This window comes from Rhipicephalus microplus, chromosome 8, assembly GCF_043290135.1.
Source record: "Rhipicephalus microplus isolate Deutch F79 chromosome 8, USDA_Rmic, whole genome shotgun sequence".
Lineage (NCBI taxonomy): Eukaryota > Metazoa > Arthropoda > Arachnida > Ixodida > Ixodidae > Rhipicephalus > Rhipicephalus microplus.
The window spans coordinates 49,998,745-50,018,038 of NC_134707.1; the positions used below are offsets into that span (position 1 = coordinate 49,998,745).

Sequence of the window (19,294 nt, forward strand, 5' to 3'; positions counted from 1 at the left end):
TGGACGAACTAGCTTCTTATAGTGCATGGAAAGTGCTCCAGGCACTACTTTTTCCTCTAATGCCACCAACTCTTGTTCTTCTTTACTGTTTCACAGCCCTTTTCCCAGTCGCAAGCACAAGGTAGCAAGCCAGAACCTTATCCTGGTTAACCTCCTTGTCGTTCCTTTATCTTTCTCTTTCTCTCGATTCTTGAAAAGCTGCGCATGAAATAGCCCGGACAGAGATGAGCCACCTTTTTTTTTTTTGGTTTGCAATGATGCATGACGCTTCTCTGTGAGAACAAGTATGTCGACTTAGTAAACAATTGCTAAAAGCATCTCTCTCTCTTTATTTTATGGTATTCATTCCTGTTGTTTTTATAATAATGCTATTTACTTATAGTTTTAACGATCACATGAATTTGCATTCTTGTATTGATATTTTGCTTTTCAATAACTGTGTCAAATGACCGCCGTTGTACACAAACTCATTTTTGTATATTCTTAGGTGTATGTTATTATTACAACTCATGTCCATTTATTAATTTACGTCGTTTTACGCTTTGCATGTGCGTGCTGCCATAAAGGGCCTTCAGGCACTCTCAAGCTGTTTGCAACAGCTTTTCGCCTGAAGGGCCCCACACAAATTGAGAAATAAATTGTTGGAAATAAAGCTTTGATTGGTTAAATGATAGGCAACTGGTCAGTTTGGCAAAGCGATGAGGGCAGTGGCAAAGTGTGGCAGCTAAAAACAGACAGCTTTTTTTTTCATATTTTCGTTTGACTTCTCTTGTCGTATTTTATTCCAGAATATTTATCTGTCATTATATATGTGTTGCAGCTTTCCGCGTAAACATTTAGGGCGAAATACTGCGCTTGTCGTTCTCTAAGTCCTTGTTTTTTGTTTTTTTGTTGTTGGTGATGGTGAATCACAAACCCGCATAGTCGGCCACTTTGACAAGTTGCACTGCGAAAAATATGGAGGCCCCACCAACTGCGAAAATTGATCATCGGCATATTTTTCACAACGTCGCGTTAAAGCAATAAAACTTTCGATTGTTGGTCGGCGCTCGTCCTGTGTTGCTTCGCTGTCCCCGCGTTTATTTGGTAAGATTGTAACAATAAACGGAACATCGCTGAGAAGCGTGCATTGACCGTCTTCCACTCTCGAAGTACACTTCAACAGGGCTGTCGATTGTGAAGTTTGGCGTACGCAAAAGATTGCCTGAATGTGTTATTTATAGAGACTTCTGAGAAATTTGTAGATGACTGGTTGTGGTTTGATAAACATGTGTTCTTTACAGTGGTTCTGCATTTTCCGGAGAACGAAGAGCATAGCCTTCTGTCCGTCAGTGTGGTCACTCCAAAATCGGGCTTCGAGAGGCGGTGGTCAGTGCGGATCGTTCTGTACAGCTGCGGCAGTAAGAAGCTGGGTAAGCTACTATCAATCTAGACAAGCTCTTATAGAATGAGAAGCTTACTACTCGAAAAAAAAAATCGTCCCCGTATCTGCGTGCTTAACTGCGAAGGACGTCGAAAGAGGACAGTCTGGAATTGCTTCGTTATATAGAGCGCCTCAAGGTGAACGGGTTCATCGAGATAGATATATGGAGGCACTCTACGCTGCGTGCAATATGGCGCCCTCTGGCATCAATCTAAAGAAACGAAAGTATTTTAGATTGGAAAGCTACTGCACGGTAGGTGTCAGCATTATGTTGTTTTAGCTGGAGTAACTGTAGGGAGCATGTATGGTTACTCTCGTTGTAGCTGAGCGTGAGAAACACTCGTTATATTCCTTCATAGGGCAGCATTGTCAGAGCATCGTAATAAACACTGTAGTCTTTGAAATTAAGTTTCTGTGTATTTTCTAAAAATAACAACCACACTGTATAATACTCGAGTATTGATAGCGCACCCGAAATGTGCGCAACATTACCTTTCTTCATTGAAAATATATACAAGTATGAACTCCATCGCCAGATCAAGAATGGTGGACGTTGAACCAGACGTCCAACTATCTCTGAGTGGCAATGACAGACGGTCAAACAAGACGGAAAGACAGATTAAACTTTTAGCGTTGGAGGATCCCAGGAAACACAGTTGTCTTAAAAAATACTGGGGAGGATTGAAGCGTGTAAAGAATACTGTTTCAGCTACACTGTACCGATACCTCGACAGGGGCGACTCATGCAGTGTTTTCAGAGACATATATTGTTGATGAGGCAGTACATCTGCCCAGCCTGAAAACGGGGAGGTGGGGAAAGATGTTCCCGTTTCACGGACAGCCTCGGAAAACTGCGTAAGAGTGCACGTTACCCTGAGGTGATTCTTCTTGTTCTTCTGCTACCTTATGGGCCAGGTTTCAATTCCTACGGCATGCAGAAAGGGTCGTTTCTGCTCCGTTAACGTCGTCAGTTATTTGTTGGGCTAAATTTGCGCCTTCTTCATTTTTTAGTGAACCAGTGACGAGTAGTCGGACTTACAGTGTGGCGCATACTTTTCATATTGTTTCCTAAATATACTCTAGAGGGAACTCTGGCGCTAGTGTTTATGGGAGCTGCAACACACGGCACCTCATAGAGCATAAAAATGATGGGTAGCACACGGATTTGCCTAAACTTTGTACTTCTGGCTCCGTGTGTGTTCGTGCGGCATGGAGCTGTTCCTTACGAAACAAAAATAAGCAAATGTTCAGCAGTTGCGCTTCACCACCTTATTTTTTTAGGCTTTCTATTTCAAATCGTGCCGCAAAGCTCAAAAGGGTTCTTTCTTTTATTCCGGAACAAAACCGAAACAGCGAAACAAACAAAGCCACAAGTGTGATTCGCCTCCCGCAAGTACGAACACTGGCAAATCCATGTACTACCCATCATTCCCGAGGTTGCTGAACGATCGCAGCCTCCGAGTCCCCTCTAGTTAGTTTCAGGAAGCTCTATGCACATTTCTATCATCAACCGTAACTACATGACACGCCGTAAGCACAGGAGATGCCGACAAGTCGATCCACTAAGGTGCTTTGCAAATAAAGTTTTCCTTGTGCCCCTGCGTCGATCTGTCGTTAGTTATCCCTTTTGTAATCCTTACGCCACCTTGCGAGATTCCGCAGACCTCACATGCAATAAACCACTCGTGCAAAAAAAAAATCACTGAGACGCCGGAAAAATATACTCATCATGACTAGTGCAGAGAGAGAAACAGAGACAACACCCGTTCGCCAGACTTGCTGCTCTATTTCTGTTTTGTGCCACTCGTCAGCCCAGAACCCAACACCCAGTTCTCACTATTTGATTTCGCATCACATTCGGCCTCACCCACACGAATTCCTCTGCAATAGCATCATTTCCGAGTGATGCTGCAATTAGAAATTTTTCTGCTCTGAAAACGACATGTCATCATGCACCAACATGGTCGCTGGTGAGTGTCTGTGATGAAGAACACTGCAGAACACGTGATCTAAGGCCTTTTCATGGGTGCTGGTGCCGGTACAAAGCATCAACTTCTTTCCCCATCCTAATTCTTTATTCGTTTTTATTCATTCCCCACTGCAGGTTTGTCAATCGGACTCAGCATATCTAATATTTGTTTTTTTTTTCATGTCATCTCTCTTTTTCTGTCGCATGTATATCATTGACCGGCATCGCTAGCGCTGTCCGCTTCAAGAAAATTTAGTTTATGTAAATCAATTATTCAGACATGCAATAAATCAATCAATCAATCAATTGCGCTGCCTTCAACTATTATATTTTAACTTTGAAATGAGGAAATTTGATGGAACGCCGAATGGCAGCTTGGTGACCGCCCAGCCTCTTCTGCAGTCGTCATTGCTCAACAACTTTATTCTTCGGTATCGGTAACCATATCTCGTAGTCTACTTTAGCCATTCCTGTGTGCACAATTCACGGGGTGGTATCACATCAGCTGGTGAGGGAGGTTTGAACACTGTTTCTTGATCCATCTTTCTTGCGTCTATTATTTTCGGTATAAAAAGAATTCTTACAAGTCTGAATTACTTCTCTAAACCCATTAACTCCTTTATCTAATTAGCCTCACGTTAATATGAGAGAAATGAAGAGCTCATTTGCTATCACTATGATACAGCAACTCTAGAAGCCTTATAACACGCGACAAACGACGGGGACGTAACAGCTTTATTTCATCTAATTTTATTTCATTTTATTTCGTTAAGACCCCGTTTTGGTGCAGTAAATAAGAGGTGCTTAAAATAATAGTGAAAGTAAAAGCAGGTGTTATGGGGTGATACATGTTGGCAACGTGACCGAATATTCCGTATGACTTCTCGTAGCAGCATGGCGAGGCAGGTCATTCCAGTCTTTGGCACCTTCAGGGAAAAAAAAAAAGATGAAGCTCTAAATCTTACAGTTCGTGTTCGTGGACGAGTTAACGAGTTACATGCAGATGATGGCTGGTGCGCAGTGATGCGCGTGACGATGATGGCGTGATGTAAGGGGGGTGGTTCGGCGAGCTGTGTAGCAACTTGTGAAGAAAAGAGATGGAGTGACAACGGGACGACGAGAGGAGAGGAACGACAAGTTTGATTCTGCCTTTAGGAGGAAAATGCTGACCCTATATGAATATAAAAAATGAGTGAATGTTGTGACAAAATTCTGAAGTGATTAAAAAGCACTAACGATATATGTCCGATGGGGGTTCCAGATGGCAGCAGCGTATTCCAATTTCGGGGGTATAATAGGCCTGCACTTACATTATTGGTGCCTCATACAGCAAAGTTTGAAAAATGAACATCACAATGTACATTAGGGTCACGTGATTGCGGTGCAGGATAAGAGGGTGCAGTCGTCTCGTGCAGTGTACCATTACTGTCGTGCTAATTGACCTTGCATAAGCGGTACACTAACGACGCTGAGGCGTTATATGAGTGCTATGAAATAACACGAATTCAGAAAAATACATATTCGAAGACTTTGCACTCGGAAATCACAAACACTTTATTTCATACTTTATATGTGTATGTAAGCGGAAATGAAATCGAAAAAGTGCAGCAAACACTTTCAATCGGAAATGATAGTGACGTGGGCTGTCCAACTTATCACAATAAATGCAGAACGGCAGTGTGCTGATGAAGGCAGTGCTGACAGGGCTTTCAAGCGAGACATTCGACCTCGACTATACGCTAATTACTTCGATGCTACCAGTGCCAAATATATTATTGTGATCGTCAGATAGTACTGGCAGCATGATGGGTAATGTTAGCTAAAATAGCTAAATGATGGCTAAATAACGGCTGATAGCTAAATGGCTAACTAGCTATCCTGTCTTATAGCACCAACATTGTTTTCATAGGGGAACGCAAAGTGCTAGAACACCGTGTGCTTGCATATAGGAGCACGTTAAACAACACCATGGAGGTGGTCGAAATTTCTGGAGCCATCCGCGTTACTACGGGCGCTACCGGCTAAAATTAACTACAGGGACCTCTGGTGCTGTGATTGTTCAGCGACCATGGGAATAATAGGTATAGTACACGAATTTTCCTAGTGTTCGTGCTTGTGGGCTTCACGCACACTTGTAGCTTTGTTTACTGCAATGGGTTTGTTTAGTTTGCATTAAAAGAACAAAGTGTACTGAACTTTGTGACCCGATTTGAATTGGTGAGCCTAAAAGGTTAAAGTGGTGAAGGGTAATTGCTAAACCTATGCTAACTGTCATCTCGTGAAAAAGCAGCTCCAAGCCACAGGGAGCCAACCGAAGCCGAAAGTAGAAGCATTAGACAAATCCGTGTGCCAGCCATCATTCCCACGCTTGCTAAAGCGCCACGCGTCAGAGCTGCCAAAGGCACTGGCGCCAGAGTTCCCTCTTGTGTATTTATAGGAAACTCTGCGACTAAGGCGTGCCTCATAATGGTATTGTGGCGTTGACACTGGATCCTGGCAATAAATATTAAAAATTGATTTAATGCGATCTAACATTCAACAATGAACTGCCCATCGTGTTTCCTTAACTGTGCGTTTCTCTCCGTCTTCGCAGCTCAGCCCGGTTGCTTGCAGCATCACGGCAGTTGCCGAGGCTCCTTTCGAAGTTTTGCGTACACCGAGGAGGCCCTGCACTTCGTGCGCGCCCTCAACTACGCCGTCTGCATCGCGCGCCCCAGCTGGCTGCAAGCCATATCTCTCAAGATACGCACCGTCTCTGGGTACTCGCCAGCCGCCGCGACCCGCCGTGGAGACGCCGGCAACGACGACGGTGGGGTCGGCGCGGAGCAGGAGTGTCGGAGCAACTTCATCCAGCTGCCGCCCGGATACGACAGCCGGAGAGGTCTGGCCGCGCCCGTCAGAATATGCGGCGGCAACAGAACGGTCATCCTACACAGTGAGTTCGCCTCTTTAATTATTGGGGCCTTCATTCACAAACTAACCATATCTCTTATTTTCGTTTTTGTTCTTGTGCCTTTAAGGCGCGTTTAGAGCTCAGAAACACCCACTAGGTTGGCGAAAGATATGTCAGGTTGGTTTGTAAATGTGGCCTTCATGTTTATTTAGGAAGTACATTAAGGGAACACAAACAACAAGGAGCAGAAGCAGTAAAGTTGAGGTTTATTTGGCAACATGGGTGTACTACAGCTGTTGTTGTACTGCAATGTTATGTTGAATATCTGCCGAACAACTACTGATTGTATCGATCTTTAGGAGCTTGCTCGTAGAGCTTGCGCCCGGTCTGGCGTCTACCGGCGTGCGCATGAGTGTTGGCACTGTGCACTTCTCGAGTCGCAGCGCATGGTCACTGCTCCGGTGATTCCAGCAATGCTCTCTAGATGGCGTGACGCCACCCAAGGCGTTGCCAAGGAAAGGATCTCTGATAATACTCGGGGTAGTTCTCTACTGTTTGAGGCCAGGACGGGAGTGTTGCGAACAAAGACATATCGGGCCAAATACGAAGGGGTAGACACAGTATGCAGTGCGTGTGGAGAGGAAGAAGAAACTGCCGAACACTTGATAATGTTCTGTGAAGGGCTTCACCCTATAGTTCAGGATGATGGCGCAGAGTTTTTCAAAGCACTGTGGTTTAGGGACAGGGAGGGCAAAATAGACTTTAAGCGGGTAGACTTAACTAGAAGGAGGGTATCTGATTGGTGGCTAAAGTCAAAGCACGAGTGAAAATTAAGCCCTTCACTGCAAAGTACGAATCCTCAACCTCACTATTTAAAGGGGAAAAAAGATAAATCTAATGGTTAGTTCACTAAGTATCATGGCTAGGTGGCGTTAGCCGCCGCCTGATCTAAAGGGTACAGCCACATCCATCCATCCATCCATCCATCCATCCATCCATCCATCCATCCATCCATCCATCCATCCATCCATCCATCCATCCATCCATCCATCCATCCATCCATCCATCCATCCATCCATCCATTGTTTTTTTTTTTTCACTGGCTAGGTCACAATATCTGTGACCACCCGATTCTTAAGGGAACAGCCACCTATCATCATCGTCGTCGTCGTCGGTTTTGGATAAACCGCGCGCTTTTCATCTCGCGACTACGTCCACTTTGTTATCGTCGCTTCGTAGGAACGGCAGCACGTAACACGCTTCTACGATGAGTGTTACGCACCGGTGCCGATATCATCCCGAGCTCCCTCACCTGCCTGCTCTCGACCCCATTGAGGAATGCCTGATAGCTCCACGTCTGCCATTTATTAGAACATTTATTGGAGCCGACAGACGGAAACACGTAGGGGGATAAAAAAAAATATCGGGGTGAACTGAGGAAGTGCCTCCGACAGGCTGGCCGACGTTTCGGTAGGAGGACCTATCTTTGTCAAAGGCGACTTGACTAACACGCCAAGGATGACATGGCGTCATTGGCAAAGATAGGTCCTCCTATCGAAACGTCAGCCAGCCTGTCGGATGCACTTCTACTGTTGACCTTGATTATCCCACATTTATGAGCCTTAGGCATTTCACTCAGGTCAGCGGCCAGGGTGGCATAAAGAGGCATAAAGAGTTTACGTGCCGATCAACGTGGGCAGCACTGCACAGTGCCAGCCGCGTAACGTGCCCAAGAACGCTGCTTTCGACGTACACGTCACGCGCTGGCTCATCAACAAGCCTTCCTACAAAAACGGTCTCGCCTATAAACGCCCCGTGCACCTCCTAGCAAGCTCCTCCATCATTATTCACTTAGTCGATATGCCGTTCATTTTTTCAGGGGCGAAGCACCTTATGGTAGGGTCGCACGATGCCCGACCATTGTCTTCAAGGCTCGCCTCGTTGTTGTCTTTAGTCGAAGTGCAGGTGTGAAACACATGTGCGCAATAACGTGTGCAAAGCGTACATATTACGCATGTGGTTTAAAAAAAATATGAGGCAACAACATCGTTAAAACGCCGGCGTTCAACCACCCAATAATTAAAACATTGACAAAGCAAAAAATTAACATGAGTAAAAATAAAAAAATATCTCAAGCAGAACAAAAAGAGAAGACCACCGCACCATTAAGGTAGTTATGCAACAACGTCTACTATATATGAATAAACCGAAACATCTGTGAACAACGAAAGGGTTAACAAAAGGCTGTTAACCAGAAGAAAGAAAATAAAAGTCTACAACACCGCAACAACATAGATATTTACTCATGAGTTCACGCATAAGACAGAACAAAAAGAACAAAGTAAAAGAGTGTTAATTAGAACAAAATATAAGGCCACAAATCCCGATCCAAAGTACACTGCTTCGCCCCATCATCATCATTCACTTTGGGGTTATGCAGCAATTTTTTCTTCGTTTCCTCTTTTTGTGTTAGTTCACATTCTCGTTTGAAAAATTCTTAAACATGTACTGAGATGTGCATCTTACTTAACCTGCTTTTACTCTGGGATGTCCTCCTGTATTGCATCGACTAATATGATGCAGAATAAGGGCCTAAATAAAGGGCCCAGCGGATCTCCTGGTAATACAGCTGGAATATGTTCAAGACAGTCTGAATAGTTGAAATGAACACTTTCGTTGGTACTGTTCTCGTACAGATGATATACTTGACTATTCGTTATTCCACGGCCACTTTCACCACCATTCCTTTATACATTTACTGTCATAATGCCACGGAATTAACAACACTCCTGAAACTATGATATCAGCTTTGAAAATTTGTTATGTACGGATTGCCTGTTTCTATGTTTCTGTAGTCCCCATACTGCTCACTTTAAAAAAGTGTTCGACAATTTTCAGGTAAGCGAGCTTCTTCTAAGAAGCCGACTCTATTTCTTCAAGTCCCGTAAGATCATTCATAGAGTCCGAACAGGTGAATTGATTGGCTGGGGTAATGAAACTGCATAAAAGCAGCCATGAGCGTATCCAAGGCTGGACATTGAAGTCACAGAAAGACAGCTCTCATAGATGTACATAAAGTAGTTTAAATGACAATAAACAGATTTAACAGTAAACTTAGTTAAATAGAGCAGTCTATTTCAGCGACTGCATTTGATGAAACCCGATGTATGGTCGCACAGCATGGTGGTCAGGTCGTAAGAAGAGATAGGCAAGAAATAGGAAAAGCTACTCTTAAGGTAGCCGACTTCAACCAAGGGCAGTAAAAATAACCATAAGTAGTTACAAATGCAAAGACAAACTTGACAGCATTGTTAAAATGACTGAATTGAAGACCCTTTTGGTAGAAATGTTCTTCAAAACCTTTTGAAACAGTAGTTTCTGAGATTAAAGCATAAAATGTAGACTAGCAACCATTCCGTGGAGAACGGCCACGCATTTTGTGCTATTGCACAACTAACATTCCCTTTATGCATCTTGCGTGGCTTTTCTTAAAAGCATAAAAGTATCAGAGACAATAAAAACAGTACTGCATGAATGTTCCTAAAACCATAGTTGTTATTGAAGCATAATTTTCAACACCTCCCGCAATTGCCTTTCTGAAGATGCTGGAGCGCCACTACTTACTACTGTTATGTTCCTATACCTTCTAAAAAAAACGACAAAAGCAGTTCGTGAAATATCGGATTTCTAATGCTGACCAGTGCAGGCCACCACAATTACAGAGCGTTTTCTGTTGTCCAGTTCACCTGCAATGGCAGTTGAAAGTCGCGTTCACAATTAGGTCAGTCGGTCAGACGAACTTTTATTTCACCAGTAGGTGGTCTGCGAAATTTGACGCGCTGCAAGTTTTTCTCCGTTCACCGCCACTTGGGCAAAAAAAAAAAAACTCCTTGTTCGTTTGTGTTCTAAACTCTAAAATAAATTTTTAGGAGCGCGAAACACTTTTTTCGCCATGTAATAATACGACATACTCGAGCGTAAACGGTTGTGAAATCACAAGCTAACGCTGATCTGGTTCAAATTGAGGCAACAGGAGACTAGCAAAAAGGAGCCAAGACTTGTCCTACGGCCACCGGCCTAAGAAGTAGAAAAATTGACATAAGGTGGCCCAACGTGGTAACCTTTTCCGACAATGAAGTCCGGGTTGCGATGACCACCGACGAACGATATGACATGGCGAGGGAACAGCTTTCAAGACTCATTCATCACTTAGCTCACTACATTACTTTGAATATTTTTATTCTGCATGACATTTTAAGACACGGATTCCTCATTTCGAGATGCCACTTGTTATTGCCATTTCTTTGAACTATTCGCAACAAGAAGAACATGAACACTGCGTTAACACAGAACTAAACAATTCTACCTAAACGTCTTCCCCCTCTCTTGAGACTGAAGTATTTTGCAACACAGGAACCCCTTGGCAAAGGCATGCACCGTGTTTAATTAGACGTAGTATGTGGGGCATTTCGTTAAGACTTACAAAATGCTTTTTGCCCTAGCTGTTTGGAATGCTTGCCGTCAGAAGATCTCATATAATGTGAGTGTGCCCTGTCACTCGTTTTATGGAGAAGTGCGGCATTACTAATATCAGTATAATGAGACATTTACTCACGTTGTAATTGAGTGTATCTGTACGAAATACACTGTGAACTATTTTAACAACTTTACTTGCTTTATTGTGGACCTCCCTAACCTTGCGATCAAATTATGTCTTTCTCATATAGTTTCCCAAATACAAGAAATACAATAAAAATTATGCAAACTTTCCGTATTCACAGACGTTCAGTCGTTATGCGTGTCGCAAAGGGGTAACTTTTTTTTTTTTTGCTGAAACTTTTGTTTCGTGCACCCTTCCCGTTGTAAAGCTGACAACCATTTTCTTTTCAGTGTCCGTCCAAGGCCCCCTGGTTTTCTACATCGTCAGCAGTGACGGCGTCGACCAGCGCACACAGTTTCGTGTCGACTACAGTCTGTACCCTTGCTCAGAGAGCTCACGATGAACAATTTTCTCAAATACTTTGCTCATTATTACGGCGTCATGCATTGAACTAAGCTAGCCGACAAGAAGATAATTCGGCGCCCTAAACCCCAGGAGCATTGACATTGAAACATCCATACAACATATCCGGTAGTCAGTGGCAGTTAACAATATGCAGCTATAACGCGTGACTGTGCAACAGGTAGCTCACATCCAACTACTGCGCAATGAAAAAAGCACACTTCACGATCACACATTTTGTACACCTGGCGTGACTCACTGCAAAGTCGCGAATTCATCGAGATGAATATGCCCGAGTCAACTTTTCCGGTGGTGGCAGTAGTGCGTCTTAACTTCTTATACTTTAGCACTGAATGCAAATGTTGCGAGAGCCAATTTCGCAGACGCTGAAGCTTATGGCCACTTAGTAATACTTATTTTGGGCTAGTTCGTACAAGCTTGCCGAAGTACAAAAATTGTTTAAGCACCATAGAAGGGCAAAAAAATATGAAAAGACAGTTTTCTGTGTCATGTCACTTCCATGGTGTCTACGACTTCTTTTGTATACCGGTAACCTAGAATAGATCTCAGAAAAATGGCGGAGTATGTCAATACCTGCCGACTACTTGTGTTTGTTTTTTGGATAATTGTGAGCACCCCACCGAGCGAATACGGAAAGGCACATATAAGCTATGTATTTGTCATTACACGTGATTGTGGTTGATGTAGACAACGCCAGGTGCTTTCAGGTTGCATGGCTTCACTGCGCGAATGTGATCGGTTGTTATTTCATGCTGCGATTTTCAGAAATTGTTTCATCAAGAAGGACTTGAAAGAAATGAAAGCATTGTGTGAAGCCCTGGCAAAAAGTTCAATAAGGTGTTTCTAAGGATCATTTATTATAAACACAAACAGGAAAACACGCATGAAGAACACAAGAGGACGAGTGCTGTCCTGTCTATTCGATCAATTCTTCGTTATTTCTTTGCGCTTTTTACGATATGTTATCCATGCCAACTGACTTTCATCAATACTTCTAACCTGTTTTAAGTGTTTCTTTGAATCAAAACCTAAACCTTTTGGTAAACGATGCGTCAATATTGGACACAAAACGTATTTTATTCTATTTTTCTTTCTTTCACACTTTGTATTGAGTGTTCTCTCCTGGTGCACAGTAAGGTATGTTTAGCAGTGTTTATGTCAGGGCAAGCTGGTGCAACATTTGCGAAATAAATCGGCACGTGATACGCGACAAAAACACACAATGATAAGACTAGTGCTGAACTACAGACCTTGATTGGTAGTCCAGCATTATTCTTGTGGCTGTGTGCCTTTCGTCCGGTCTTTCATGCGGTTTTGTTTTGCCAATACGGTACTTCGTTGCCCTCACAGATGACATTTTTATGAAAACACAGACGATTTTTAGTTCGGACACTGTACGAATGTACAAGTATGCAGAATGCAGAACTGTGTTGCTGCAGGAGTTGCGTCTCTGTCTGTTTTTGTTACAGAAGTTGAGTTCCTTTTTTACGTGACTGCCCTCACAGCGTAAATGACATGTATTTTAGACAACGTAACTCCTATTTTTATCGAAATGCGGCTTTCAGTTGCTTTTCGTTGCAGGAAGCTCATAAGTTCTGCAGAAATAAATATTTTGCGATTAAGTTATTCACGCTTCTTGCATAATCCAGCAATGTCGTCCGATAACCAAAAACACTGGTAAACTATCGGTTCTTTAAGGCTTAAGTTCCAATTGCACTTCCTTATTTCACAAAATCTTTAGTTTTTAGGCTATTATTAGACTTCGTATTAATAGATCATTGTTTGACGATTAGACTTCGTATTGATGACAACGTAGAGATTCTACGACAGGCAAAAAGCAGACACGAAGCAAAAAGTGCGGGGACGAAGTGATTAAACGCACTGACAAGCACGTTTCTTCACTTCATCATCGTACTCGTTTCGCCGTGTCTCTTTATTCCTCAAGTATGAACCAACTAGCTCAGCAACAAGCCTCGTCCTAGTTTGTTGGACGGCTTACGTGCACACTCATGTTACTGCCGAAGAATTTCGTTTTTGTGGCCTGGTAGTTGTGACTGTAGCCGTAATGAACTATTTTGGGTAATATTGGAGCTTGTATTATAATTAGTTTTACATCCTTTTACTCAACACACTTAGATGTTCTTTTCAAAATGATGACAGTGAAGAAGACAGAATCTGTATTGGTGGCAGCTGCATTTCCGATGGAGGCGGAAATGTAGGCCCGTGTGCTCAGATTTTGGTGCATGTTAAAGAACCCCAGGTGGTCGAAATTTCCGGAGCCCTCCACTACGGCGTCTCTCATAATCATATGGTGGCTTTGGGACGTTAAGCCCCACAAATCAATCAGAATCTGTGTTGGGTCAGTATGTAAAATAATTTCTTAATAATGTGTGCGGCTAACGTCAAAGGGACCCTGGAACGCTTTTTTTAATTGTAGCCATGGAATGAATTCACTAAAAGAGCTTGATGCCTTACGAAATCACTAGCTCAGAATTTTCGGAGTTCATCCAGTACGAGCGGAGTAAGAAAGATTCGTCACACGCTACAATTTCATTCTCTCTTCTTTCGTGCAAACGAAAGTGCTCAATGTTAAACAGGGAGTGATGGCGCAGGGAACTGCCTCGTGCCTCGTGACGTTGACTTCTTTTTTTCTTCATATATGCTGCTTTTCAGTGGGATAGAGGGCGCACGCGGACAAGTCGCCGCCTCCCGCGGAGGCTTCAATAACGTCCAAGTGCGTCTTGCTCAAATCAGCCAATGGCGTATACAATGGCTGTAACGAGTGGTTTTTGAGCTTGTAGCGTCACTTCTCGAGAAGAGAGAAAGCAATTTTCAGCTAACTTTGAGAGTATATTGTGGATTCCAGGCCGAGTGTACAACTACATCATTTGGCTCACGTCTACTCGCAATCCTCGACTACCGATCAGCTGCGTTTCCTGGCCGTGATCAAAGTGTTCCGGGGTCCCTTTTACGCTTTGTGTTGCAGTAGGACACATCGAAAAGTAAGCACATATTCAGGGATATTAGGTGCGCTAGACATTTTCGAAAACAAAAGAAGGGACAGCCAAATAAGGAAATAAAAATGGTTGGCACTTGTGGTGAAGTATACTTTACAGGAACAGAGCACAGTGCTATGAATGCTCAGACAATGCGCAACTGCAGGTGGTGGCCTGCTAAAGGGCGGTCCACACGTCATTCTTCTTCACAGCTTGAGAAATGATACTCCGTCCCACTTGCTTGGCCATTTCATTCCCAGTACCCGTTGGAGCAATCACGACATGGTGCTTTCATGGGGCAGTGGGACAGTGTCTCTCCACTTTTTCAAAACACTCATGAAGCAGTGGGACAATTATGTCCCACTCTGTTCCATAAACTACCGGCTCAAATTTGATTAAATTTGCTTCGTACTATTTTTTGTAGTTTACATCAATATGCCATAGCCGTTTTTCACACTACTGTGTCAAAAATATACCTCAACCTACAAAGCATTTGAAGGGAACAGGTAAAAATAAAGATGTAGACTTTCAAATGTGAAGAGATGTCTTAAATAAGTGAGTCGTCAATGCAAGGAGGTTTTTACGTGCCATGCATTCAGCCCTAAACTTCAATAAAATTCTGGGTAAAGTACTGGCTATGAGCAAAAAAAGCAGATGCAAAATAGTACGCTTCTGACTATACCAACCAAATTTTTCAACACTTGCCTAATTTGTAGGGATTCACGTGTGATCTTCCACGTAGTAGAGCCCAAGGAGGACTAGAAAAAGTTCGGTGCAATTCTGAAGCTGACTCAAAACTAAAGGGTTTCTTGGCAATGCTTTGAAAGTGGTTCGTTAGAACTACTAACTTATTGGCGCCAGGTGTGATGGAACGACAATTGAATCTAAACGTAAAATTTTGAAGAAAAATGTGGTGACCAATCCCAATAAATGGCGTAACAAAGTGTAATCTGCAATCCCTATCAGCAAATCAGGATATGCGATACTATACAACTGATTAAAGAACAAAGTTATTCCCACGAAACTCTAGTCTGGGTTGCACCATCTCTACGAACAGCTATGCCATTCCAACAAAGCAGCTAGTGTCGAGAGCCTGAGAGTGGTTAGATGTGCGTGATTGCATCACAGTGATAAAGTGCCACGTAGTGCTTTTGACGATGATATCCGGATTTCATTTATACAAAACAATAACATAGTTCATGGCGTTGACAACCAAAAGATAGCCTTGCTGAGTGACATTCCTTTCTGAAATGCCTGACAGGCCGTTTCTTGATTCCAGGTTAAAACGAATGGTTGTGGTACTAAGTGTCAAGACAATCATGTCACACACATTGTCCATTTTTATACAGTGAAGAGCAGCGCCCAGCTTGCCTCATTCTCGAAAAGTCTTCGGAATATGTGTCCCATACGGGTATCATTCAATTCTCACATCATTCAATCCGCGCAATTTCTATTTGACCGCTCTGCCTCGGTGGAACAGTGGCTACGGCGTTCGGCTGCTGACCCGACCCGAAGGACACTGGTTCGACCTTGATCACCACGGTCGCATTTCAGTGGAGGCGAAAGAATGGGGACCCGTGTACTCTGTGACATCAGTGTGCGTTAAAGAACATCGGATGGCAAAAACTTTCGGGGCCCTCAATTACGGCCTCTTTCTCATAACGTGGTTTTTGTATGTCAAGTCCCATAACTTCTTCTTCTTCTTCTTTGTTTTTTTCATTTTCTTCTTTTCTTCTTCATTTTCTTTTTCAATTATTATTATTATTATTATTATTATTATTATTATTATTATTATTATTATTATTATTATTATTATTATTATTATTATTATTATTATTCTCATGGCTCTCAGCACGGGATTGGTTGAGTGTTAAGGTGATTTTCTTTAAGTGTTTTCTATGCCTACTTTTGTGTCGTTCATGTATCTCACATAATTCTGACTGTGAAATGGCGCTAGGAGGCGGCAGTTGGATTAGCATAGTTTTTAATTTCTGACTCAGGTTTCTGAACTCCCTTTGTTTGTTTCACTAAATTTTTGTTGGTATCAATGAATAGCAAGCTTAAGTGCGCGTAAAGTTCGAAACTCTTCAGCCCCCTTCCCTCCGTTTAAGTTCATCTAATTTACGAACAATCAATGCATTGTCCCGAATTAGAAGTTTCCGGCATTCAGCCATCGTAATTTCAATTAAAGGCGTGCTGTAGTCAAGTCTATCCTTCTGTATTTCTACTTCTTGACGGCAGTGCAACGCAACGCCTTAATATCGAATTTACGTAAATAGTATGCGCACGTGCGACTATTCTTCGATGAACCCCCTTCCCCGTTCACCGCCATCCTCTTTATTGTGCTTATGTCGTCAAAACAAGTCGGATGCGAAATAACCGTTGGTGTACACTCATTGGACTGCAGATTATTGTCTGACCCGAATTAGGCTCAGGTCCTCTGACCAGGACACATGAGTGAGAACTCCTACGGGGCCCACGACAGCAAAGCCGGCTTGAAAAAAAAAAGTAGATAAAAACAAAAATCTCTCGACCTCCGACATATATACGCTTCTCAACCGTACCTCTACAAAAATCTACTGGCGCGACCCTTTCATACACCCCTCGACTACGCCGTTGCCTAATCCCTAAAGTGTTTCTCCTCTCTCTGGTGTATACCAGTTACAAATAAACAACAAAAAAAGTCAGACACGCTTTTGGAGCTCGTGTTTTCATGAAGGCGGGTCACTCGGCGTATTCTGTGCGAGATATGTTGCCGACTGCCAGTGTCTGGCGCGCACTTGTCGAAGCGCAAGAATATGTAGAAGCGTTCCTTTCAGATCCTGTCAGTTTTATTTTTGGGTCTCGCTCCTATTACAAATGCGACCCCGGCCGGCGCTTTGACGCCAATATGCCCAGCATAGAACCGAGATCGAGGCGTTGAGCCTTTACTCTGGGCTGGCCTGTGAATTCGCTGTATTAGATTTTCTTTTCGACTTGTGTTTCTTTGACCAATGAACAAGACGCAGTAGAGGAGCTCGAAAGCCTTAAGACTTGTAGCAAAAGCCCATATCGCCTCTAAATGCACCCTGGATCCACTTTGCGCCTGACTTTAATTGTTTGTGTGGCCGGCTGCTTGTGGTGGGTTGGTCGAATGCCCACACCTACTTAATTATGCGCCATGTTACAGCTGTAGATATGTTTCGAGCTTAAGGCAGAATTCACGTTAGAACATAGATAACAGGGAGAGGACGTCCTTCGGTTTCAGCATCGAGCGCCGTAAACTGAGAATTGTTTTATTTCTGAATCTGTCTTTCTTGAACGCCATTCCGAGTGGTGAACCTGTGCATCTCATACAGGGCTCTTCGCCACATCTTCGTTCATTGCATCTCGGATTCGTGCTGTTGGAATTTGTGCGATGTTCCTTCGTGAACAACGCAGTTACCTTTTGTTTCTTGATAGGCACATGCAAGCGTGTCTGATTGGAAGTTAATGACGGTTATTGGGGATTTTATGCCCCAGACTCGCGATACCAAATAACGTGCATGGCTGCGAAGATTTCGACTGCCTTGGGTTCTTTAAAGTAAACGTAAATTTAAGTACATTGTACATAGGCACTTTCGCCTTCATCGAAAATGCGGCCACCGTGAACGAGTTTCTCAAGAAGAGGTGAATGAACAATACACGTTTAAACAAGATATAATCAAGTTTCACTTTTATCCAATGAAACGGTTAACAATTTCAATTTAACCGAAACTCGATCTGACTGAAAATTCAGTACTATGTGAAAGAGCATAGGGCACAGGGGATATGGAGTCAAAGGAAGAACTACGATAAACTTAAACACATGAATATACATGAAGTGCGTAACAGTTACACTGCTATCTACTTTTACCACCAATAAATCTGGCATTTTCATTTGTGCCGTGCTACCACAGTACTATAAGTAACAAACCTGTCTAAATAGTCTTAATTGATTGATTGATTGATTTGTAGGGTTTAACGTCCCAAAACCACCATATGATTATGAGAGAAACCGTAGCGGAGGGCTCCGGAGATATCGACCACCTGGGGTTCTTTAACGTGCACCCAAATCTGAGCACACGGGCCTACAACATTTCCGCCTCTCTCGGAGATGGAGCCGCCGCAGCCGGGATTCGCTCCCGCGACCTGCGGGTCAGCAGCCAAGTGCCTTAGCAACTAGACCACCGCAGCGGGGCCTAAACAGTCTGTGTGCTTATACATTTCCTGCGGCACAAATTGCTCCTCAGATAAAAGGCCACGCAACTTTTCAACGCGTCCTGAGGCTCCAGGGGGTGGTACAGGATGTGGATCTGCAGCCTTTACTGCGCGTGCTCATCGTTCTTATTATTCTTATTCGGTATGAACACTGCAGCGATTTTCATAACCATCAGTTTCAAAATGGTGTGGCGTCAACTGATTAAGTTCGCCCAACTGAATTATTCACTCTTCTGAAAGTCAATTAGCTGGAAGATCTTTGCATAGAGTGCGTAGGAAAACCACCGGGAATACTTCAAAGGCTAGTTCTTGAACGTTTTTCAGGAACTTATTAGTCCCCTGATCCTGCAGAACAACTCACAATTGCATGAAAAGAAGACAAAATGTAAGGAGGGACGTTTTATGCAAGATTATATAGGCAGTCCGTCTGGTCTCTGTAGCCCAGACAAAAAAAAATCACTCGAGGAATCAGCGCAGGACTCAACCGAAGTGATCGGGCAGAGTGCGGTCCCAAGTTTTTCATATCGACACATACATGTCAGCGGCAGCCCGTCCATTTCAGCCTCGTCGCATAACGCCACCGGTAGGATCGGTGCGCATGCTGTCGCCCACATCCGAGATTAACAAGCCGCCCGTGCCGTTTTGACCAATCGGAGCTCCGATTGGGTGCTTTGCGGCATTGCTTTGACGAGCCAATCAGGATTCGTCGTTGGCGTCGGGCTACGCATTAAAGGGGGCATGGCTTCTTCGTAAAGCCCAGAAGCGGCAAGAA

General features: G+C 43.4%; 1 protein-coding gene across 2 annotated transcripts in view; it reads left to right on the top strand.

Annotated features, from left to right (window-relative positions):
* Window positions 1–12,747, top strand: part of LOC119164453 (uncharacterized) — a 105,416-nt gene extending 92,669 nt beyond the window's left edge. For both annotated transcript variants that reach the window (XM_037416642.2, XM_075871766.1), the window contains 3 exons: window positions 1,284–1,412; window positions 5,986–6,327; window positions 11,176–12,747. In XM_037416642.2, coding sequence (XP_037272539.1) covers window positions 1,284–1,412; window positions 5,986–6,327; window positions 11,176–11,288 — 584 coding nt within the window. In that variant the 3' untranslated portion in view covers window positions 11,289–12,747. The remainder of the gene's footprint in view (window positions 1–1,283; window positions 1,413–5,985; window positions 6,328–11,175) is intronic.
* Window positions 12,748–19,294: the final 6,547 nt, after the last annotated feature.